The sequence below is a fragment of the Corylus avellana genome, chromosome ca9 (assembly GCF_901000735.1).
Source record: "Corylus avellana chromosome ca9, CavTom2PMs-1.0".
In the NCBI taxonomy this organism is placed as follows: domain Eukaryota; kingdom Viridiplantae; phylum Streptophyta; class Magnoliopsida; order Fagales; family Betulaceae; genus Corylus; species Corylus avellana.
Genome location: NC_081549.1, coordinates 2,938,950 through 2,963,867, shown reverse-complemented (window position 1 = coordinate 2,963,867; position 24,918 = coordinate 2,938,950). Strand labels below are relative to the sequence as shown.

At 35.0% G+C, this 24,918-nt stretch overlaps 4 protein-coding genes across 11 annotated transcripts; 3 read left to right on the top strand and 1 right to left on the bottom strand.

The window, feature by feature from the left end:
• The first annotated feature begins 3,694 nt into the window (after nucleotides 1-3,694).
• Nucleotides 3,695-4,410, top strand: LOC132192192 (uncharacterized). The gene has a single exon (XM_059607454.1). It carries the CDS (start codon nucleotides 3,893-3,895, stop codon nucleotides 4,400-4,402), a length of 510 nt encoding a protein of 169 aa, XP_059463437.1. The 5' UTR covers nucleotides 3,695-3,892; the 3' UTR covers nucleotides 4,403-4,410.
• Nucleotides 4,411-4,583: 173 nt separating this feature from the next.
• Nucleotides 4,584-7,155, bottom strand: LOC132192191 (putative HVA22-like protein g). The gene is made up of 7 exons (XM_059607453.1): nucleotides 7,077-7,155; nucleotides 6,665-6,731; nucleotides 6,411-6,509; nucleotides 5,818-5,874; nucleotides 5,665-5,728; nucleotides 5,360-5,572; nucleotides 4,584-4,899 (listed from the first exon to the last, which is right to left on the bottom strand). The coding sequence occupies exons 2-7, from the start codon at nucleotides 6,694-6,696 to the stop codon at nucleotides 4,585-4,587; spliced, it is 780 nt and encodes a 259-aa protein (XP_059463436.1). The 5' UTR covers nucleotides 6,697-6,731; nucleotides 7,077-7,155; the 3' UTR covers nucleotide 4,584.
• A 5,071-nt stretch (nucleotides 7,156-12,226) lies between these two features.
• LOC132191540 (uncharacterized) lies at nucleotides 12,227-20,466 on the top strand. Of its 8 annotated transcripts, none has more exons than XM_059606615.1 (14): nucleotides 12,227-12,284; nucleotides 12,412-12,516; nucleotides 12,612-12,685; nucleotides 12,772-12,843; nucleotides 12,938-12,966; nucleotides 14,633-14,683; nucleotides 15,086-15,136; nucleotides 16,254-16,313; nucleotides 16,425-16,507; nucleotides 16,826-16,973; nucleotides 17,308-17,358; nucleotides 17,977-18,081; nucleotides 18,827-18,971; nucleotides 19,613-20,466. In XM_059606615.1, exons 2-13 carry the CDS (start codon nucleotides 12,446-12,448, stop codon nucleotides 18,968-18,970), a joined length of 939 nt encoding a protein of 312 aa, XP_059462598.1. In that variant the 5' UTR covers nucleotides 12,227-12,284; nucleotides 12,412-12,445; the 3' UTR covers nucleotide 18,971; nucleotides 19,613-20,466. The 8 variants fall into 8 exon arrangements, 7 of the variants coding, with proteins under 7 accessions (XP_059462598.1, XP_059462599.1, XP_059462604.1 ...); XM_059606616.1 differs by having other exon boundaries at nucleotides 12,239-12,302; XM_059606621.1 differs by lacking the exon at nucleotides 12,227-12,284 and having other exon boundaries at nucleotides 12,312-12,516; nucleotides 20,138-20,466.
• A 2,939-nt stretch (nucleotides 20,467-23,405) lies between these two features.
• On the top strand, nucleotides 23,406-24,584 carry LOC132161751 (transcription repressor OFP6-like). The gene has a single exon (XM_059571933.1). It carries the CDS (start codon nucleotides 23,503-23,505, stop codon nucleotides 24,067-24,069), a length of 567 nt encoding a protein of 188 aa, XP_059427916.1. The 5' UTR covers nucleotides 23,406-23,502; the 3' UTR covers nucleotides 24,070-24,584.
• Nucleotides 24,585-24,918: the final 334 nt, after the last annotated feature.

Below are 24,918 nucleotides of genomic sequence, written 5' to 3'. Positions count from 1 at the left end.
TTTTTATTTAAATCTAAAATAATATTTTATTATTATTTTTAGTTAGTGGACATGTGTCCTATTTGTGATTTTAAGATTTCTAAACAAAATTTTAACCATAAACTAAATATTCTCCAGTCCATTTTGGACGGGAGAGGATCCTATTCCACCCTATAGGCTATAACCTGAACTGTTGGTTGCTTTGATCTCCACTATTATGGTTACAACCTCCTAATAAGGTGAAGAGTGGCCAGCAGTTGATAATTAAGCTATTAAAGTTTGGGGACCGCTTTCTAATTAAATAAGCCTTAAAGATTTCTGGTCACCTCCTCTACCCTGTACAAATTGTCCAAATTCTCGCAAATATTAGGCTTAGACCAGATGGGGGCAAATCACTTGACAAATTTGGGCTAGTGTTAATATAGTGGGATAAATTTGGGCCAGTCTTAAAGTACAATTTTATTTATGTGTATATGAATTTTTGGGCACTTTTTTCTTGTAAGTTACTTTTTAATGGTAAATTATACTCAGGCCTCGTTTGGTTCGCGGAATGTTTAGTCCATTGGAAAAAGGATTAGCTACTACTGAGAATAGAAGAGTGTGGAATAGATTAGCTATTCATATTCCTTTGTTTGGTTGTAACACTGGAATAAACTAGCTTATATTCCTTCGTTTGGTACAATGCAATATATTGGTGAATAGAATCATACTGTGTTCAAATTTTCTAAAATACCCTTATAATACAAATACAATTTATATTATTAAGGACTTTCATTCTTTTGTTTTTTTTAAAAAAAAAACATAAACAACTTTACTATAACTTCGTTTTCTTTTTTGTTTTTAATTATGTCAAGTATGTGGCTTTTTTTTTTTTTTTTTTGCAATTATGCTACAAAATTATTTATATAAAAAAATATATAGTTGGAGAAAACAGAATCAAACTCAATCTTGAAATCAAAAAAATATAGTTGGAGAATGCATAGAGAATCAAAAGAAATTAAAAAAAAAAAAAACAGATTATATATTTGTATAAACCTTGCAGATTATGTTTCTCCGTCAAAGAAAAAAAAAAGATACGGAGAAACAGAATTTAAAAAAAAAAAAAAAAAAAAGGTACATAAATAAAAAGACAGAGAAACAGAAAGAAAAAAATCAGAGAGAAACGTTACGAATCAAAAGAAATAAAAAAAAAATTAAAAAAAAAAAAAAGAGAAACGGTACAGAGAAGGGAAACAACATAGAGAAAAAAAATAATAAAATAAAATTTATTTGCACTTGCAGAAAAACTGTACCAGAAGATTCAGAGAGAAAATAAAAAGAGAGATAAAAAAAAGAGAGATAACGAAATAGAGACGGAGAAAAGAGAAACAGATATATATATATATATACATAAAAAGAGAGAGAGAGAGAGAGAGAGAGAGAGAAATATAGAAGAATTAGATAGAGAACGGAATTTAATCCTGCAAGTGGGGTTTTTTGTGACAATTTACACAATTAATTTAATCAAACAGGAAATGATTAGCTAAGCCACTCATTTTTTAGTGGCTTAACTAACCCTGTGTGTATGGAATTAGTAGTCCCATGGAAATAGACTATTCACAGGAATAAAAATGTTACCAAACAAAGGACTAACTATACCTAGTGTTAACTAGTCCAATCCAATGGTCTATTCCGCAAACAAAACGGGGCCTTAATGTTTGTATCATACCACCAATTAATTTAACTATGTGCAAATGATAATTTTAAGAACCACATTATTTTTAGAATGATACAAGAGAGACTTCTAAAATTTGTACTAAGAGTTTATTTGACCTTGAAATTTCACAGGTTAAATGTGCACTTTTTAAACAAAATTAAAGAAAATGTCCTATTTGAGTGCGTGTTTAAAAAAAAGTTGTTATTTGAAAAGTTAAAAAATTTTGGGGTAACTTTATTTTACACCCCTGAATTATTATGCGATTTGAGAAGTCAAAACCTCTCAATTTAGATCTTTAAACTTTCAATTGTAGTCAATTTGAACCTCTCCATCAGATTTAGCTGTTAACTTTCCTAATTTACTTCTTAAAAGACCAAAATATCCTTTTTTTTTTTTTTTTTTTTTTTTAAAAAAAAAAGTTTATTTAATTTTTAATTTGGAATTAAGGGTACATTTGAAATTTTATAAAATAGTTAGGGGTATAGACATCATTGTCTCACTTTTATCATTTAAAATTTGACTGGAGAGTTTAAATTGATTGCAATTGAAAGTTCAAAGGTCCAAATTAAGAGATTTTAAAGTTTGAAGACTTCTCAAATCGCTTAATAATTCATTTGTCTAAAATAAAATTACCTCAAAATTGTACTTTTTCATGCAGCAGCCCGTAGACAAATATGTGCAGTTTTAAAATATGTAATTTTAAAGATAAAATGGTATGTTCACGTAATTATTACACTTTTAAAAATTAATATATTCTTTTTCAAAGTACAATTTAAAATATAGCTAAACCTAAGACGGTAAGAGCGCATGGGATAGATTTTCCTCCTATCACAGTCAATCATCCCTCGTAATTTTATGGCAACGTGAAATGTGCACCGAATAGGGGGAATCATTTGCAGTGAGTCTATGACTTTTTGCTGTAGTTCGTGGACCCTTTCCAAAAAAAAACAAAAAAAAGAAAGAAAGAAAAAGACGCTGGCTTTATAGATTATTAATTAATATCTATCGCTTTCTCAAGGTTATTTTGTTGGGTATTCTATTTAACTCCTATGTTTATGGGTTTTTTGGTTTAAATATTTGGTTAATAAGAATTAAACTTTTTTAATCAAGGTCACCCACCTCCAAAAAATATGTTTGATTTATAAGAGACATCTTTGTCTTCAATTTGACTTTCACACTTCTCAAACGTTCTACAAATGCGCTTTCCACGTCCATCAAACTTTAGTAAAATGTTGGGAATAATACAATTCTTATTAGATAAATATTGCATATTATACTCTTATTTTATTGATATGATGTGGCGGTCTTCACTATCAATACTATTACATTATCCCAATAAATTTAAAGGTAAGATACTGATTTAATATGTAATATTATTTTAACAAAATTTAAAATGTAAATTTAATTAATGTAATAATTCATTTTATTGAAGGAAAAAGGAAAGTTTACGAAGTGAGAACTGAGAGAGGGTCTTAAACGACGGCATTGTGTGGGTCACTATTGGCACGAAGTCAATAAGTAATAAACACAGGCAGCGGCTTCCACCAGAAAGTGTAGTCAAATTCAGGACCCAAAAAAAGTTATCCACTCAATCCCACCAAAACTGTTTCTTTTCTTTTAATTAGTGGCGTGCACCATCAGCATCTTTTTTTTTTCTTGCGTGACAAGGAAACCTTATAATAGCTAAAATCTAAAATAACCCCCAACAAATTAAGATCCACACAATTAAGTAAAAAATATAAGGTGTAGTTAAATGGTTATCCCAGACAAATTTGATTAACGCTAGAAGTATACTTCTTTCAAACCTTGTTTACACTTATCTAGTATGTAATTCTTTTTGTTTATTTTTCAAAGAGCTATGTTATATATATGTGATATTACTATAGTATAGAAGTGACGATAGGTATGAGCAAAATATAAATAAAAGAGTTGTCGATCACACGGTGATTCGTAATTATAGAAGAGTTCTGGTGTAATTTTTTGACAAATTTGGCAATCGGATGGTGTATAATAAGCTACATGAAAAAAGTGTGTAAGGCACATTGGGAATTTAGCAAAAGATAACACACTGAAACACATTCACACACGCACACGACACTAGCTCAGAGGCGATAAAACGTAGTCCTCACAGAATAATTGCAAAAGCGGTAGCCGCCACAACAACACTATCTTCTCTCTCTCTTTCTCTCTTTTTCTTTCTCTCAGGGTCGCTCTAACATGGACGACTCCGCCGCATTAAAACCAGAGCCGCCTCGGACGCCGACGCCGACGCCGACGTCGTCATCTCTACGACGCAGGCACTCGATCTCTACGTCGGTGGTGGTCCCCACGAAGCTCTCACTCCTCTCCAGCACCAAAACCACCCTTCACGGCTCCAACAGCCTCCCACATCAAAACGGCGTGGCGCCACCGCAGCTGGACTTGGACCTGCTCTCCACTACCCTAAAGTCCTCTCAGGCATACACCTCCCTCAAAGACCTCCTTCCCGCCTCCGCCGCCGGAATCGGGTCCCCCACCGCCGCCCCCGGGCACGAGATCTCGATCCGCAACCGCCTGGTCAAACAGGCCGCCTGGGCCTACCTCCAGCCTATGTCCTCCTCCCCTGGCTCCTCCGGTCCAACTCACTTCCTCCGCCGCCTATGCCTCCGCCTCTCCTCCTGCCTCGCCTACCTCACCCAACTCCTCCATCGGATCCTCCACACCTTTCGGGTCACCGTGAGCAGATAACGACGAGCCTCTTATGCCCTTGTATTGTGTGTGCGTAAATGTGGTTTGACAGAATAGTTTTGGCTTTTTCTAGGCTTTAAAAATTTACAGTGTTCGAATACTAGAAAAGGAGAGACGTGTATTACAAGAAGCAGAGCAAAAGAATGAAATGAATGAATTCTTCTGTATTTGTACAATTCTGATCAATGGTGTGGTTTTGGGGCGCGCCTCGACTTTAGGTTCCAGTGGGTTTCTGGGGAAGCGGGTGGGCCGTGGTCCGTGTCGTCCGGGTACCCGTACTCCGCTTGGTTGTAGAGGTGAGCGTGTGCGACCTCGGATTTTGGCGGCTCGGCCATGAAGTGGTTGATTAGGCTACCGGGAAATGGAGGGGCGCTCGGAGCCGGAGGCCACTTGTTGCTCTTGCCTGACTTACTATCTCGCTTCCTGGATGAACCGTGGAATGAGGGCGGCCCGCTTGGGGGCGGCGGCGGGGACGTGCCGGAATCGTGATTTGTTCTCTGCAAAGGTTGGTTTAGCTTGTGTTAATGTAAATCAAAATGCTGGTTTATTTTATTGAACAATTTTTCTTTTGTTGTACAAAATAGACCAAAACAACCTAAACAAGTTAATATTAATTAATGCCCATGTCCAACGGACGATGAGAGCTTCTTTGCTAACTTGTGACGTATGAACTTGGGCTGTGACAGAGCCCCTGCCCAAGCCAGCCTCCCTGATCAGGTGGGTTTGGACCGTCAAACTCTTACACCATTCACGGACTCAACGTGAAACTAATAAGTTAGAGTTGAGTGTCTAATTAAATGGGTCACGATAATATTTATATATATATACTCTTGCTCTTATATTAATGTTTTGATATGACTTAATTTGACACATAACACATGTTGTAAATCCAATACAAAATTATGAAGTACCGGGTGGAAATATCCGGAGGGGACAGGGTAAGATGAGAGAACCCACCTCATTTCCTGTCTTCTTAAACCTTCCAGTCTGAGCAGCAAATTTTTCCAGGACCTGGAGGAATGCTGTCTGCCCCAATTCTGTGCAGTTTTGCCAATAGAAAACGGCCAAATCCCAGGCTCTTGCTCTCCACTCCAGCAGCTTGTGGTCGATGTCCGGTTCGTGCTTCGCCACATATGGCCGCAACATACTATCGTACACATAGCCGGTCCCCTGCATTATGCAAAAGTTTTTTACATTCTCAGGCACAAACATGGTGCATTTGAAAGTATGAATTGGTTTGAATCTATAAAGATCTCGTTTACCTTGGTCTTTGGATACCATAAATAGATGAAAAAGGCCAGCTTCATCTCCCCATACATGGGCACCCTTCACAAAAAGATAAGCATAAGTTAATCACAAATTAATTGAAGTAAAGATGATTGAGAGTAATGTACAAAGTAGATGATCAGGAATACCATGAAATGAATATGTCCGCCACACTCTCAAGAACCGTAAGAATTGCCACAAGAATCCTGCACAATTGATGACAATGGCGAGATTCAATTTCATGTGTATTGATGAGTGATGACATGTGTAATCATTCATTCTTCAACAGCTTAAATGGTAGCCCATCAATCAAAATTTATCACATGATGCTGATGACCAACTAAATAACTTATTTCTCATAAATTCTACCCAACTCTTTCCGTGTCCTAATTTATAAGCCCATTTACAAGAGTGGATAACCAATAGCATTATTATTGAATAAACGAAAGAAACGTCAAGAAACATCTTGTCAAACACATTTCGAATTGCCGGATTCGGATCAGAGGCTGTCCGGCCTCCATCTGCTCGGACAGGTGTTCAACTGGGCCGGGTCCTACAACGAGGCTGCCCAATTGAATTGACCTATTGACAAATTATACTGTAATTTTCTGGCTTACGATGGATTGAACTCCCATCGACTCATCCAATGCCCTTTAATTTGAAATAACAAGTTAAAGAAAAAAAAAAAAAAAAAAAAAGCCTTTTCCTGGCAAAATTAAGCGAAAAGAAAAATGCTTGTTACCAATATTGACACCAAAAACGAAGTTCTTCGATGCCGACTCTGTTTTTCTCCACCGTTTTGTAACACTCAAGTGCAGGATATGCATAACCAAGAATCAGCCTGCCACCCAGAAATTAAACAAAAAAAGAATTAAAAATTCGGCTAAAATTCCAAAAACCAATTGAATAATCAATCGTAACAAGCTAGCAACAACGAAAATTGAATTTCAAGATCTGAGATGAACATCTATGAGAATATAAATCGGTGCGACATACACAAGAACTCTGGTTATGAGATCCCCCAACATTTTTATTCCGTGCACGTCAAGCACCCTCTGAAATCCTGCAATACATGCAAACCCAAGTCCCTTTATTTAGAAATTTTACTGTGCAGAGCCAAATTCATTGAAACGAGAATTCTCGAGGAACAAAAATACAAGACAGAGAAATTATTAACATCAAAGCTTGTTCAAGATTATCTGTTATTATCTAAACCAAAGGAACCGCACAAATGGACCTCTTATCCATGGCAGAAAGATTCAAAGACACCAAAGATGTCCATTTGACAGGTTCAAGGGGTCCGCTCCAATGGAAACTCTTTGTAACAGTTAAAAAACATTGTAGTAAAAACACATTAACAAGGTTTTTTAAGGATCAGATATTCCTTAGAAGGAATGGAAGTTCATACCTTTGCAAGAAGGATCTCTGATTCCTTGAAAGAAATGTGATCTTCTTGGCTTGAGAGAGAAGAAGGAGACAAACTGAAACGAAAGCTTGAATTAGCGGAAAAAGAAAGTTCCATATATATATATATATATGGTTATGCAGTTGTTAAAGGCACCGATGGTGATTTGGTTAAAGCGAAAAGATACAAATTATTGGGGAGGTTTCTTGGCTCGGACGCTTCTGCGTTATTTTACACGCAATTGCGTTGAAGGGATATTTCGGGATTCTTCAAAAACAGGTTTTTACTTGGCCCTTTTTGGCGGTTGGTTTCTGTTAACGGGTTTTGGTCATTTTACTGCAGCTTTAAGGGATACGGTGTGGGCGTCCTATTTTTAGGATGGTGTGAGCCTTGCTTTGACTTCTTCCACGTGTAAAATCTGATAGAGGCATGTGAGCTTTGCTTTGACTTCTTCCACGTGTAATACTGATATAGGCCAATAGGCGTGTCCACTTAACGTATGTGATTCTTATGAGGCGGCTGTTGACATAAACTCCACGTTGTTTTTAGCTTGATTCCATACAAATGGCTCGTAGTATTCAATAATTGGTTTTATCAAATTGATTAATCGACGTACCTCCTTACATCACTCCAACAAATCTTTTTAATCTCGGAGATTATCTTGATTTGTTGTATTAAAAAATTAATATTTATTAAATTTACACTTTCTTAGTGGCCAAGTTTTTTGAATAAGTAATTGTCTAATATATTATCAAAACCAATGTCCTGAATTTAAACCTATTTTAACACACAAGGATTTTTAGTAATTTTTTTCACTAAACACAAATCAAAATCATGGTTTTTCATAAGCGGTGTTTTTCAACTTTTGTTCAAATGATAAGGGGTAGATCAAGGATTGAAATCCACAACAATTAACTCTCGAGTCTTACCTATTCGAATAGGTAGTCAAGCAACTCAAAATTTATTTGTGCACGATATCGGCCTAAATAACTAATAATTTAGACAAACAATTACTATAAATCCTTATTTGTAGGTCAAGACTCAAACACCTATTAATTTCATGTTAAACCAAACCTATTAGTTTCATGTTTTACTTGTGTCATGGAACTTGGAGCATTTTCAGCAGAGCTTTTAAACTAACTTTTAAGTTAAATTTAGCAGTTTTGGTGCTCCAATAGACCTTCTAGAATAACAATGTTCTTAAAATTTGCTACAGTGAACTTTCATATTTGAAAATTAACTGTAACACCTTCTAAACATTTTTTATTCTTTCTTTCTCCTCTCTCCTCTTTCTATGATAAAAAATAATATTTAAATAAAGTAAATTGTAAAATAGATAGTATGCTGGAATTCATTGTGTAAAAAATAGTAGCTAAACTAAAAAAATTGATTTTAAATTATTAAAATAGTCATCAACTGCCGGAGATGCTCTAACCTCATAATTTTAACATAAAAAATAGCAATATTTTAGTATGACTTGCATAGTTGCATGCGTAAGAAGACCTCTGACTTCTTAGTTTATTTCCTCGAATCTTCCGAAATTTCAGTGATGTTAACCATCATAATTAGGTTTAAACTTAATATTTTAATGCGACTTGGTCACACACCCAGAAATTGACAAAATAAATAAATAAACGACTTGATCACACGATGAAAGACCTGGAGATGGGGTCAATGGTGAGAAATTGGGTATAGTAGAGACAACTTTGAGTTCTTTTTCTTTATGCTTTTCTGTGGGACCTTAAACAAATTTTATCAGCATGTAGAGGTGGACAGGGGTATTACTTGCCAATTAGCTTTTCGTTGACCCAGCTTTGCCTGAGCTCGCCATTGACCCAGACATACATGAACAAAATGGTGTGAACTCAAATCGATCAATTGCCACTTAACAAAAAAGAAAAATAAAATACAAATTAATAGATCAATTGCCAATAAAAGGTCCTTGCATAAGGAGAAAAAGTCTTTGCATAATTGTTGATAATGGCTCAAATTGTCAACAAGTGTGAAGATAATTGCTGAAAAATATCAATATTCAAGTTGGTGGACTCAAGTCATATTTATCTATAAGAGGATAAGGTTAGTTTTAAAAAGAGTCCAAGAACAACTTGGAATTTGATTTTTTGGAGAAAACGTGTGTGGATAAACATGTGGGTTGCAATGCTTATCTTTATCATGGAAAATACTTTGTATTCATGATAGTTTCGTTTTCCCAGTAGCAATTGGATTAAAATTGTTCTCCTATTTTTCGTGATTAGCCACTATAAAAGGACATGCAGTCCTTTGGTTAAGTGGGGATCCGAAAAAGTCAAATTGGTGAGAGTACTTTGTGACATTTACAAAGTGTAGAGAGTTTTTCTTTACTGGGTATTTGAGAGGGACAGTTGAGTGGGGTGTACAAGGGGTTAAGGGCTTGGGTTTGAGATATTAAACTTGAGCGGTTCAGGCTTGTATCATTGTACTCAATATTTCTCAATAGTAAAGAAGGAGACCGGATCACGCCCCGTGGACGTAGGCATATTGCCGAACCACGTAAACTATTTGTGTACGTGTGTGGTTGGTGTGTGTTCTCGTGTGTTTTTCTTTTCAAACTTGTCTTTCGCATAAAGGGCATGTTCCATACGAAATTATAAAGTTAAAATTTTATAATTAATTCAATTTATTAAATTGATATGTGTTCTTCTTATATTTCCTTTGGATTGAATGATGGATAAACTAAGGATAAATTAAGGATTGCATCATTTGCCTCACCCAAACAAAAGTGGCACCGATCATGCCTTCATGAACAAATTCTTAATTAATATATACTTTGTATAAACAATGAAGAGTATTGTTGGTTTATAGTTCTAAACATTTCAATTATTAAAATCGAAAGCTGAATTAATTACTAGGTAGAAGCCCGATATATGAAGGCATTAGTATTTAAGTGATATAAAAGTGAAAATAGTTTTGAAGTGTTTTGTTAATATGTTTAAGAAGTTTGAATCTCTGACTTAATTATGTTTGTTAAATTGCAATCCCAATTGAGATTATTTTATCATTATTCTTTTGTTTTTACGGCCTATTGGCATTTGTTTAAGACCATTTGCATATCGGGGTTAGCTAAAATAGATTGCTATGTAAAACTGAGATACAACTCCCCCAAAAAATTGTCCACATCCGGTTAACTATCTCCAATCTAAAACAAAGAAAAAAAAAAATTGGATAAAATATGTATAAAGTAATTTGAATGCTCTTAATTATGTGCCAAATGGGAGTGTCATGTTAGACCAACTTTAACCAACTAATAGCCCAATTGATGATTATATATATATATATATATATATATATATATTGATTGATTGGAGACAAGTTTATCCTCCTGTCCACACATTGCCAAGGTGTTGTGTGTGTCCAACAACCATATAGATTGGCATAATATTCAATCTGTCACTAAATGCAGGTGGCGTTTTAGTTGGGTTAGTTTAACTCTAGGCATGGCTAGGTCCCATCCACTTCATTGCTGTGCACCAATCTTGGCGTGAGTCATATGATATGAACCAATTAAGGTAACGAGGCATTTTCGTAGAACTTTCAAAGAGACCAACTACTTCTTTAATTGTCAGTCTTTCCAATTTCGTCGCATTCAAACTTCTAGAAGACTCTCTCCAGTCTTGCCTCTCATTTCGTGGTTACCACTTACCAAGCAAATCCCTTTAAGGAATCGAAAGCAAAAGGTGAGAAAAATCTATTTACTGAAAAGTTGGTCAAGTCACTTCTCAAAAAAAGCCCTCTACATACGGCTCTCTCGAAGTTTTGTGCTGAGGAACAAACACGGTAACATATTAATTTGACATGTCAAACAGTGTTCGGAGGGTTAGGTCAACCTTTAAACCAACCAAGTATATGGTCCATTATACTTTTCTTGTCTTCTTCATAACATCACAAAAAAAAAGTGACCTAATCCTTGATTTTATTTTGGTTGGGGCAGTTAGCTTCATGGATTTGGGTTTATCCAATATTTGATTAGTTAGTTCCTAGCCTTTTGCACCATCCACATATATTAGTCATATAATAATAATGTAATTATAATTAAAGTATAGTTATAAACCAATAATTGGACGGTCCGGGCAAATTCCATCAGCACTTACCTACGACAATTCCAAACATGCACAAATAAACCCACCATCCACACGTTCACACCTGTTTCCTTGATTTTCAATTTCCTTCAACATGCATTTTAGTATTACAGGCAGCATTATTGATTTTGATTCTTGAATAAGTATATGTCGCAAGTGGGGTGCGAAGTCTACGTTGTTGTTGATTCCCCCATAAGGCTACAAAACATAGGGGTCTTTCAATGAGCTATACAGATTGGGGGACCGATTGACCTGGCTAGTCCACACGACTCTAGCCCACAATGACAAAGTCTTATGATTTGCAATATATACAAAATTTGGTAATACATATTATACATCCACATCAATCCACACAATTATCTAATAGAAGGTTCGGCATATATTCCAACAAAAACAAAAATTCTGAAATTTTGATTCCCAAATTATTATTGGTCTCTGAATCTTAAAAAGCTCAACCTTTTGTCCCGCAACACAACAGAAAGTATCGCAAATTATTTTCAAGAAAAATATATAGGGGGTAATTACTTATCTCAAAGTCTTCGACACTTTCAATTTGTCCCTGTTATTAGCATTTTCTATTAACTTGGATAAAAACTCGACACATTACTAAAATGATCATGTGTGAGATAAAAAAGATTAAAAAAAAAAAAATAAATGTGTTTTTTTTTTTTGACATGTCTACACAAGGAAAGAGAGGGAGAGATTTGAACTAATGACTTCCGCTTCATGAGGCGTGGTCCACACCGGATTAAGCTATCCTTTGAAGACAAAAAAATAATAACAGATGTCCGTTGGAGGGAATAGGCTTAGTTTTTTCTAGAAAATAAATAAGGAAAGAAAACACGAGAAAGAAAAAAACAGAAAGTTACTGTTGGAGTTGATGGGCCCAGTGGATTGTGCAACTAGCAATCAAGCAGGCCCGCTCATTGAAGTGGTCTGCTCTTCGGCCCACTTAATTTATAATATCCTATTTCAGTTATAAAAAAAAAAAAAGGAAAAAGAAAAGAAAAAAAGAAGGGGGGAAGAGATAAAGAGAAATGCTACTTCGGCCCACTGCTCGACCCGTGTGTCTCTCTTCACTCTCCTTCCACGCCACGTAGTCTCTGTATTCTGTGTACTTCAAATTTTCATAAATCCAAAGCAAATTAGTAATGTTAGCCTGCTCCTTGCAAATTTCTCAGGTCGATGCGTATGTATAATTTGCTTAGCATATAATGCTTCAGGAGGAGCTATAGATCAAAGTGCGCAAGCAAAGATATGGCTCGAGACGAATTAGATTCTTCGAGAACAAAGAGGCGTGCTGGTTTTCGATTATGCACTGTGTCAAGGTACATATCAGCTTCCGTTGCTGTCTATGCAGGTTAATGGTAAAAAAAATTTAATGATGTTTTGCTTAGTCTTTTCTACTATCATTTTTGGTTAGTTACACGACTGAATTGCTGGAGATTCGTGCCGATGATCCTAAAATGAATGTTTTGTTCATCCCTGGAAATCCAGGCAAGTTTGGTTTCATTTTTGTGTGTTGTACGTATTTTCTTTGTGGTTGTTGTTGAATTAATTTTGAGAAGGATTTTTTAATGTAGGTGTTGTTACATTTTATAAGGATTTCGTGGAATCACTGTACGATTTTCTCGGAGGAAATGCATCTATAACAGGCAAGACATGGCTGCTTCTTGTTCATGTTAATTTTCTACCTTTGAGCTGTGATCTATGAGCTAATTGATTGCACATTTTTGTGATAATCACCAGCTATCGGGCACATATCACACACGAAAAAGGTACTTTACACTTGGCTAATATAAAATTAAGCAATTGGCAGTTTTGATTCTTTGCATAATTGTTATTGTTTCTGAACCCTTCATTGTGCTGTATTTAGAACTACACCATTCTGTTTATTGGATCCCAGCCTCGAGAAAGGAGGCTCATGTAGTGTAAACGTCCGTAATGAACACAAATTTTGAAAAGTGAAGCTTGACTAGTGCCTGAATATTTTGTAAAGGTCTTCCCTAATTCAACCAGCAATGTGCTCTTTGTTTGGTGTTGAGAAAACTGGTCATATATCATTTAGCAGGTACATTATGAATATGAATTACGAGATATGATGCTAATCTGTGTAACTGACCCCGAATATGCTAATTGAGCTAATTGTGGAATATTGGTGTTCAGCAGTATATGACTAATATTCGTTTGGTTCTATAATTGAGAAGACTGGAGGATATAGTTCATGCAGGGAAGTGGAAGCGTATTGTGCCATTCACTTGACTCTTAGCGGTGTTTGGTGCTCAACTTAATCTATCAACTTAATATTTAATAATAGATTCCACACCTTACTGCTTTTAGAAATTGTTACAATTAGAATGTTAAAATTCTTCATTTCTCCTATAAATATGCAAAATTTCGTATTCTTATGCTGATCTCCTTATGTCTTGCATTGTTCTGTCTTTCTTTTGTTGATGCGACTCATGGTTTCATTTATTTATTTTTAATTTTTTTTTTCTATTCTACTCATGGTTTTGTTAATACAGTGATACACTGTTCTCTAAAGATAGTAAAGAATACATCATTTATCACCATTCTTGATATCAGATATCATAGCGTAAGGGCTTAAAGCATACAGTAACGGGTGGTATCCATGGAGTTAGGAATTAAGTAATGTCTCAAGGTAGTGGTTAACCTTCTGAACTACAGTTTTTTGATAGCCATCCTGGAAGCTTGTGAGTGTAGAATTGATACCAGTCACATGATTGAGTAGAAATGCCTCTGTGCCTAGAAATAAGCACTCCTTTATCTCATGGAATGCATAGGAAGTATTGACATGATAATTAAAATTTCAAAGAATATATTATTCTTGAAATGAATTCTCTCTCTCTCTCTTTCTCTCTCTCACACACACACACATACAATAATATTAAGAAGTTGGTTTCTATGGTTATGTTTAGCTTTGTTCTGAATATTCTCTAGGAATCTAAAGCAATAGATGGCCTTTGGAGTTTGGGAGCTAAAACCAACTCAAGCTATCTTTGAACTTCTTGCTATGGGTGGCAAACATTGGAGTCAAGCTGTGGCCTAGCTTGTCTCCCTCACGATTTTGATTTGTTGAGACCATAGCCAACCACATATGTTTCTATATGCTTTTGAATGTAAAAGCCAATAAAGACTGTAGTACTAAATTCTCTTTAACATTAAGTTTCTTAGAAAGATTGAGCCAAAGGAACCAGTTAATCATGGAAGTTTCTTTCTTTGACTCCTACTTATATTATATGTGTGGTAAATGATGCTTGGAAATGGATGTCCTCCTTTCTGTGTGAGTATCTCTAAGTTCTTCCCCTTCTTTTCCTTTTTGCCTTCTTTTCCTTTGTTTTTACACACACACACACACTCACACACATATTCACTAACTCTTAGAATGGGCATGATTATGATATGAAATTCTCTTCTTGCTAGAACTGGGAGCGTGGAAGGTTATTCTCATTAGAAGAACAAATTGATCATAAGGTAACTTTCTTACTCACTTTGTTTGAGCATATTGTTCACCTGGAAACCGTGTTCTGTCAGGATTGTGAATTTACAAACAAAGTGAATTGGGTACCATACAGAAGTAATCAGATTGAAGTCATTGCTCTTATGAAATCCTTGGAAACTTGTTAATTGATCTGTGTGAGTTTTAACAATGCACTCTTTTGGTAAGATAATTTAGACATGTTCCAAGTTACTGAATTTTCTCCAGGAAATTTAATCAAGTCAAATGGGTCTCTTGTACTGCCAAGATTTTTTTTTTCTTATAGGACTCCAACTTTGACTTCCAGATTTGATCTTTATTTTCCCTTTATTAACTGGTAAGAAGTTTTTAGTTATTGCATCTAACTACAATTTGCTTACAATCTCATGCTTTTGCAGATGGATTTCATCAAGCAGGAACTAGAAAATACTGAAGTTCCTATATTACTGGTAATTTCATTTTATAGTTGCAATGTTTTATTCTTTCACTATGATGCTGGCCTTCTGGAAGTTCCTTGTTGTGGAAAAGGCATAAAAATGAAATTTTCATTCACTATCACGTTAAAATCATAGATTGAAGTGTTGGTTTTTATCAACTATGAATTCTAGTTTGAATGCTGATGACCAGTGCCATAGGATTAACTTCTTGGTTCTTAATAACCGGACAGAATTCTTACTTTAGCCCATCAGCTACAAAATTGGCATCCATGTTCTTGGTTCTTAATAACCAGACAGAATTCTTACTTTAGCCCATCAGGTACAAAATTGGCATCCATGTTCTCCTTTAGTAAGTGGTAGGGCACTAGGGGAAAAAAGAAGGAAAATTGAGTACAAAACACTTGGATGCTTATATCTGAAGCTGTTTCAGAAAACTGGAAGTTTGACACTTTTCGAAACTGTTGTCTAGCCTCTAGCCACAGTTGTGTATGCATGCCAGTCTGCCATTCAAATGGATTAGTGTATACTTGTCAATCTTCAATTCATATATAACTTTCTTTTGGGGTGCATAAGCACATCTGAGAATTGATATTTTGCTAATGTGGAAGTCAAAAAGCAATCAACTGTAAGGTGGTTTCAACAATATCTTCCCAGCCTCCTGTGCGGGAGATTTATCTCTAAAGTTTTCATAGGCTAGGAATTATTATTTCTTAATTGATTTAACATGTACTGTGTTTCCAAATTTTCAATGAGTTTCTCATTATTCTGTTCTTCATACTGCATTTCTCTTGTTAAAGAAGAGTTTTAGACATTGATAAAAAATGCTTTTAAATAACAATATTATTGCATGTCTTTGTTGGGTGATTGGGTAGTGGGAAATAGTCATAAATTCCAGTTTTGAACTATAGTTATTTGCTTAGATATGTTGCTTTGTGCCCATTGGTTGTTTTCAGTCAGTGCTCTCTTTTATTGCTGTAATCCTTTAATTAGCTCCTTTGGATTAGAGCAAAGTCATTAAATCGTTTGTACTATTTGCTGTGATCCCATGAAAGAACGTAATATAGTGGAAGTTGATTTCTGGTTTCTGCCCTGAAATTCTTAGTGGCTGACATTTAATTTCTCTGTGAAGGTTGGGCACTCTATTGGTTCATATATTGCTCTTGATATGTTTAGGAGGTCCTCAGAGAAGGTGATGACAACTTAAGTTTGAAACTTGATTTGTTTGGTATCATCATGCTACCTCCTCATGTTCTTCTCACTTTAAGGAGCCTTTTTGTTGACATTTTGACTGGTTTTATAGGTGGCATATTGCATTGGACTATACCCCTTTTTGGCACTAAACCCACAATCCAGGGAGCAGTCTATTATTGGGAAGATCATAGCGTAAAATTCTTTCTTTGTTATTAGTAACATCATTCCCCATCCCCTTACTTTACATTCTACGTGTGAGGACGCTAGGGGTGTTAATGGACTGGTGGCCAACCAGGCAGCCCAGTGCAGCCTGAAAGTATTTGGACTAGGGCCAAGGGTATATGATACATGTTTATCAGTTGGGTCATAAAAACACACTGCGTAATGACCTAATGAGTATGAATTTTGGCCTCTGCTTGTTTGTAATGCATATCAATTGGTTCTGTTAAACCTTTGACAGCCTAACATGAAAGCACTTTTATGGATTAATGATACTTGTTCTGGTTTCAGGTCACAAAGTTTAAGCGCTGCACTTAGTCTCATTGTGGCATCATTGGGATTTTTACCAATCAGGGCTTTGAGGTTTATTTTGACTAACTCTCTCGGGAAGTCATGGTCAACTGTGGCAGTTGAGGCTGCTTGCTCACACTTGGTGCAGGTGAATTTTTATACGTGATAGAAGCATGCCAGTTGGCTTCATAGTTTGCAAATGAAATTTCCAGAAAATATTAAAAACCAATTTGAGCGTTCAGTATTTCTTATGGTTGATCTATTTCAGTACTGATGGTGTCCTGTTAAGTGGACATTCTACTAGCATTTCTGGGAAATGACTTAGGCTCCTTTAGAAATAATAAGTTGTCTGGATATGTTTTTCATGTGTGCATCACAGTGGGTGACTCAATTAGTTGAGATTAAAGCTTAGGTTTTATTTGTCTGTGGGTGTGTATGCGACTTAAATCTCTTAATTAACTTCCAAGCTCTTTTATTTGCAGTATCATACTATGCGGAATGTACTCTTTATGGCAATGACAGAGTTCAAAAAGGTAACAGATTTTCTTTTCAAGAAAATATATATTGTGGAAATTTGTCATAATTCTTCTCAGAGGTCACAATTACAGCAGTCAAACATTTTAATGTAAGGAATTCATTTCTACTTTTCTTCCATTAAATTTGTCACCCTTTTCCCCAAAATCTGCGAATTCGCCTATTCTGGTAGTAATTATATAATAGCAGTTTTAACTTCTGTTTCAGGTATACTTCAAAATTTCGTTACCCCTGCAAAAACAGTATATACACTTTGAGAATTATGTTTCTCTATGTAGCAAGTGCACCCTTTAAGTAGTTAATAACCTCTTCCATACTTGGTTGCCCAATTTCAGAACATATATGTTTTAAGACTCGAAAGAAGGAAGAATATGAATTTCCTTTCCTATTACTTAAATTGGCTGTATTTGCATTTGAGTGTTTATGTTTCCCTGATGGTGGTGGACTATATTACCTGTGTTATAATTTTTGTAATTTGTTTCTTACAAGAAATTCAATTAATGAAGATGCATATATTGCTTCTTACTCCAATAAAAGACTTTGATTGCAGCATTCTTCATATGAGAGTACTAAACTATATTCACAAATTTGTGCTGACTAAATGCATTTTATGGTAGCTTACAGAAACACCGGATTGGGCATTTGTAAGAGAAAAGCAGGAGAAACTTGCATTTTTGTTTGGTGTTGATGATCACTGGGGTCCACTTCAAATGTTTGAAGAGGTGTGTGAAGGATGCTTATGTGTTTGTTTATGTGTATGCATGTTGTAGGGGTTTTTTCTTTTTCTGAAAACCTCAGAAGGGATATTTTGTTTAAGTATGTGCATTGTGTGCATGGGACAACCACATGTTTGAGTTTGTATCTTGGAATGTATGCTTAACCATGGCCCTCTATATGTGGCCTCCCGCCTCCCCATCTTTTCTTCCTCATACCCCTCAAGTTTGTATGAGTGTATATGATAATTAAACAAGTGGCGCATTCTAGTTTCTTAGAAACTCAAGGAATAAAGCTACTGTGTTCTTTGTTTGCTGTTTATTATTACCTCAATGACATAGATTCATGAGGTTAATGGTGATAAGCTGTACATGACAATAATTTCCATCTGAGAATAGCGATGGCTATTTGTGTCAGACAAATGAATGCTTGAGTAGTTATGCGATGGTGCTCTCAAGTAGACACAAAATATGATGGGAATCCTTAATAAAATAGGATGGTTGATTATGATTAATTGCAGCTGATATTACGCATCTGGAAAGAGTGAAATGATGTTAATGTAGAATTCCACAGCAATACTTGTGGTGATGATTATAACTGCTTTAGTGACAAGTATGATCATTGTCAATCTGTTTGATGATGTTTAGCTTGTTTAGAGATTATATATATATTCCTCTACTTTTTCCCCTTAGCTTTGGTATTCTTCAATTTGACTGTCTGTGGTTATCTTACTCCTATCTTTTGCACTCACAGATTTCCGAGCATGTCCCAGGCATTGCTCTATCAATTGAAAGGGTCCATAGTCATGCTTTCGCTTGCACCGAGGCTGGTTCATCATGTGTTGCGAAGCATATAGCAAGCTTGATCGACAATCGATTATTGAGTTCAAGGCAGTAAGGTCAGATTCCTTTCTTGCTTCCTTTTTATATTGTGGTTGTTCTGCTCATTATATAGGGAGGAGGATTGTACAATAAATGGTATTGACTATCCCATTATGTTTAAATAGCAATTGGTATGATTTAAAATTTATTTTTGTAGCATTGTAACAACTTTATTTATTTTCTTAACCATCTTTAAAAGATAACCTAAATTTACTTTTGAATAGTTGGTAAAGCAGTGACATTTACTACCATTTACTGAACACAAACAAAGTCTCCACAAGCATGCTTTCTGTAAAAATAGCTACATCTGTTTCATATGTCTAGCTAGCAAGGCAACATCTAAGGTCCAAGTACAGCCTTTTCATTTTCCTTTTGTTTCCCCTTTTTGGGCCAATCAGAACAAGGATCTTAGTGCCGTGGAATCAATTCAAAAACCGGACTGAAAGTTAAATTGTAACCATGAGTTTATTGTCATATTATGAAACTAAGAACTTTTCCAACGGACATAAATTTCTTATAAACTGGATTAGATGAATTCTTTTAATCCGGTCTCTAAAAGTATCCTGTGTTTGACAACATGCGAGAAGCAAATGTCATATGTTTTTTTTATTAATGCTTCCCAACCCACCCTAGCCCTAAACCCTGTTGACTTTAACAGGGTTTCCTAATTGTGATTGAATTAATGGATGTAAATGAGCTATTCATGCCCAGAAACATTTATTTCGTGTAGCTGAGCTGCTCATGGCAGAAACATTAATTTCACAGCCCGTAGAATAGAGAAATCATTGTCCGTCTGCAGCCATCTGTCATGTATGGTGAAACCCCATGCCCTCTGTTACGTGTATACTGCTGTTGGTACTGATGACGATCTTGTTTCGTATCTATGCAACTCTTTTTCAGTATATGCATTATGGAGTCATAGCTCATCATTTATCCTATTGCAGATAATGCCGTTTTATTTTTGGTCCATAAAACAGCTTTTTTCTTGGCCGGGTTTGAAAAGAGAAATAGATTGTTGAGTGTTGAGTGTTGAGTTCGTTGTACTGGTGGCAGACAATCATATCAGTGTATTTCTTTGTCAGTATTATTATTATTAATTGTTGTTTTTATTGATGAGATCAGCAATAATGTTGATGCCCTCATACAGAACCATTCTACTCATTGTATTATATACTTTAGACAGGAAAATCCAAAACTGCCTGCATACCTACGAGATCATCGACAGAAGATTGGCTTCCTTTGTTTGAATTGCCCCGTGACCAGCAATCTTAGTTAACGGCTCCATCTTATATTATACTAATATAACGTAAGTTTCCTGCTACAAGACCAACATCACGGACGACATAATGCCTAAATGGAATATTAAAGGCATGAACATTATCAATATGATATGTTTACTTGGAATGTGGGTGCTACTTTTTTCCTCATGTAACTTGCAGAGATGAACATTCACAATGGATTCTCAACATTTCTATCAAAAATAGTTAAGAAAAGCTATTTTATTCTATTTTAGTTAATGACTTTTCAAATGTATTCTACATCATAGAAAGAGAAAGATGGAGAGAAATGAATAAAGAAAGAAAGAGAGGGAGAGAGAAAATCATAAAAAAGTTTATGCATTCATATGGTTTGGAGAACCAGATGTAAATGTTTTTTAGAGGTTTAGTTAGTCATTTCACATAAAAATTAAAAATGCATAAAGCATTATGGATGCTCTAGTGTTAGATTCAGTTTTATCTTAATGCAAATTCCAAATTACTATTCAAACACGTTCAACTTTTTTAAAGAAAAAAAAAAGGGCTTGTTCTTTGCTCTCCAAGAAGAGGAGTTATACAAGTCATGGAAGCCTTGACCAATTAAGAAATGGGCACAGTAGCACCTAGCGGGCAAGATAAATAAATTATTAATAAGTTTTGTTTCATGCTTATTCCTTCCCCTTTTATTTTTGTTTGACTCCATAATTCACCGGTAAGGTTTTCTGCTAAATTAGGTTAGATCTTAGTTTATTAAGTTTACATTTGTCATCAGAACAAGTGACTTATTATATGCATTAATGGCAGATGTCATATACTTTATTAATTTTATTAAAAATGTAAAAAAAATGTGAGAATCAGATGCTCTAACTATAGAAGAATTTCTCCTCTCTCTTGTGCGGACATGTCAAAAAAAAAAAAAAAAACTGTAGAAGAATTCAGTTTGAAAATAAAGTTTGTTCATAATTTACAACTACAAAATGTGGTAACCAATGACAATAAAGGAATGATTAGGACCCTAACTTGTTCCATAGAAATAATTTGGTTGCGTAGAGCTCATCATAAGGTGACTGAATTTTCTATTCTTTGTGGGAATGATCAAACTCCACCACACTCCTTAGCCACCCGAATTAAGACTTAGAGCTTGTTTGAGAGTGCATTTGAGAAGCATAAAAATGCGTTTAATACTCAAAAAACATGTTTGAAGAAGTATTCGTTTGGTAAAAAAAATTAAAAGCGCTTTTAATTGTTCAAATAACTTAAAAATTGTCAAAACACACTTTTAGCAAAAGCTTAAAAATAAAACTTTTAACAAAAAAACATTTTTCGACTTAAAAGTTCTAATTCTCAAACGCAGTTCTAATCAGACTCTTAAGATAGAGAAGCTTACATTTTGCTGGCCTTAAATTTTGGGGAAAGGAGACATCAAGGATAAACTCATTTCATATAATATAAAGCCCATGGTCCACGTTGTGCACAAACTAAGATAGCAATTGTTGTCATAATGTCTTGTCGGTAGTTTTTGTTTGTAATTTCAAAACTTGCAATCGAAAAATACAATGTTTAAAAATGTAGTTAAATATTGGAAAAATTTCACTTTGACCCTCTAAACTTCTAATCAATTTTATAAATTTCCATGAACTTTCAAATATCTCATTTTGGACTCATGAACTTTTAATTACTCTCAATGTGGACTCTCCGTCAGATTTTAAACGTTATATGACGTTTATACGCCTAACTTTTGTATAAAATTTTAACTTCCAAAAGTTTTTTTATTTTAAAAAAAATAAAAATCAAGGACATTTTGGTCTTTTTTTGTATTTTTAACGGCTAAAATTAACATAAGGGTTCTAATTGAGAGTAATTGAAAGTTCAAGGGTCAAAAATGAAAGATTTGAAAGTTCATGGAATTGGTAAAATCGGGTGGAAGTTTAGGAGGCCAAAGTGAAGTTTCTCTTTAAATATTTGATAAAATTACAATTTAACCTTTAAAATGATGATTTATTATTTAAAATTATGTATTTTTAAAAATACACCTCTTCTTAGAATTTTAAAAATTTTAAAATTGTGTAGAATTCCGAGCTTCTGTTCATTCGGTACATCAAAGGTGTAATTGACAAAACATTTGCCAATGACTCAGATAGCTCCTCTCTTTGGATGATTTTCAAAGGGTTTTTATTTTTTATTTTTTATTTTTTTGAATAAGATTTCAAAGTTATTGAACTGCCCGCTAAAAAATAGTATTTCTTATTGAAGCAGTGATCTGGGACGTCCACCTATCATCTTCACCTAAAATGAGTCCTATCCACGCATGTCACAAGTACTTAAGCTAACCCTATGGTTATTCAAGCGGTAAACCAGAGTTGAATAAATAATAATAATAATAAAAAGAAAAGAAAAAAGCGGTAAGCGAGAGTTTTCTTTGTATAATGAACTTGAATATAGGCACATAGAATTTTCATATTATAAAAATAAAATAAAAAATGTTTGAACTACTACAATTTTTATTATTATCTTCTTAAAATTATAAGCAGCATACTTTTAATAATGAAAAAAAAATTAAAGAAAACTAGTTTGAATAATGAAGACTCTTAATACTTTTAATAATGTTCTCAAGAGGTAGCTCAATTAGCTGTGATCACGCCTAATGAAGTGAAAGTTACTAATTTGAATTTTTTTTCATCTCTTATACGGACATGTAAAAAAAAAAGATAATTAAATAACAAAATTTAAAAGATAAATTTAATTATTTAGTAATTAATGTTATAAGTTTCAAATAAATTTCTAAAATTATTTTTATATTTTTAAGAGTTATGTATGATGCAAGTCCATAGAAAAGGATCTAACCTTTTGGCATCAGATAAGTGTGGCTTTAATTATTATTATTATTATTTTTTTTAATTTTGGATCCCCAAATCATTCTTCTCACTGTCACGCCAGTTACCTAATTCTATAATCTATATTATTTCTTACGTCTTCTTAATCACATATGACAAACTTATGATTTAACTTAGAACCAAATACCGTAAGGTTTATTTAATTAGGAAAGACCACCACCACCACTCTGAATCTCACACTAACATATGACAGCCAATCAACCATATAACCTAAATACATTTCTGATGTACATCTGTGGTTGTGATCGCGCTGTCATTAGCAAAATCTAACAGCCCCGTTATCGAATCATTTTGGGGCCCTTCCGAGCTCACATGCAGACAATTTATAGAACCCCTTCCACTGCCTCATCCCACACACCCTGTGTAAAAACCTGTGTTTCTCTTTCTATCTCTCTGCAATGGCGACAAGCAGAAGAAAGATCATTCGAAGCGCAGTTTCAGTCGACATAGGCTGCAGCTGCAGAAAACCAAAGCTCTTCAACATATTCAATCCAAAAGCAAAGCTGAAAAGCCCCACAAGCCAAAGGCACAAACGCTCCCTCTCTTCTTCAAGCTTATGGGAGAAAGAGAACACCACCACCACCAGCACAAGCACCACCACCGCCAACACGTTCTCTCCATGCATTGAATATTCGGGATATTCAGACACCGAGAGCGATATGAAGGGGGGCTCGAGGGCTGTTGTGAGAGGCTTCGGGAGGATGGACGGAGAGAGTATTGCGGTGGAGAAAGATTCCGACGACCCCTATTTGGATTTCCGGCAGTCAATGCTCCAGATGATATTGGAGAATGAGATATACTCCAAGGACGATCTCCGGGAGCTTCTCAACTGTTTTCTGCAACTCAACTCACCCTACCACCATGGAATCATTGTCAGAGCTTTCACTGAGATATGGAACGGGGTGTTTTCTGTGAGGTCCAGCTCGCCTAAGCTAAATTTTGGGTTCAAGTCACGTGACTTCTAGCTCTAGGCTATATGCACGTGCTATTACAAGTCACGTGACTTCTATGGCTAATGGATGATGCAATCTCTTGTAATGTGGATGTATCATGTATTTGCAGAATGTATAAAAACCAGAAGGATGGTCATGGGAGTCTAATAAATGGCAGAAATTGCAGAACTTCTCCTTCTTCTTTTTTTTCTTTTTTTTCTTTTTTCTCTTCTGTTTAGTATTTTCTTTTTAAGTAGAATTTGCTTGTTGTCTTGATGTCTTTTTTGGGTGCTCCCCATTGCAAATTTTTTTGGTCATTGAACCAAATTGGCATTGCAGAGCATCCACTGTTATGGAGCCTAATTCTAACTTCAATGGGGTCTCTAAGAGGTGAGAGGAGAATCAAAACTCTTCACCAGGTTTCAAGAGGTGAGAGGAGAATCAGTGGTGGGAAAAGATAGGCATTGGGAATTGAAGTATAATAATTAGATTGATGTAAGTGGTGTGGGACAGTTGTTTAAACCAGAGAATAGAAGAAATTTTCTGTCTGACTTGTGCATTTTCCAATGCTCTCATTAACCCTTTGCTCCTCACTCTGCCATTACACCTTGCAAGTTGCTATTTCATAATTTTTTACAAAAATAATAATAAAGGATTTTGATTCATATAATAAAAAAAATAGGGGAAAATTCTTGTGATTATTGATTAATTTAAAATTTTGAATGAGGTCAACAAGGGTAGTCAATAGTCATATATATATATATATATGGAGCAGGGAAAACAAGAAGCAACCATTACTCTTGTAATAAACCATAGTGGAAAACAGAGGGGCCCTTCATCGAAAACAAGAAGCAACCATTACTCTTGTTATAAAGATTGTGA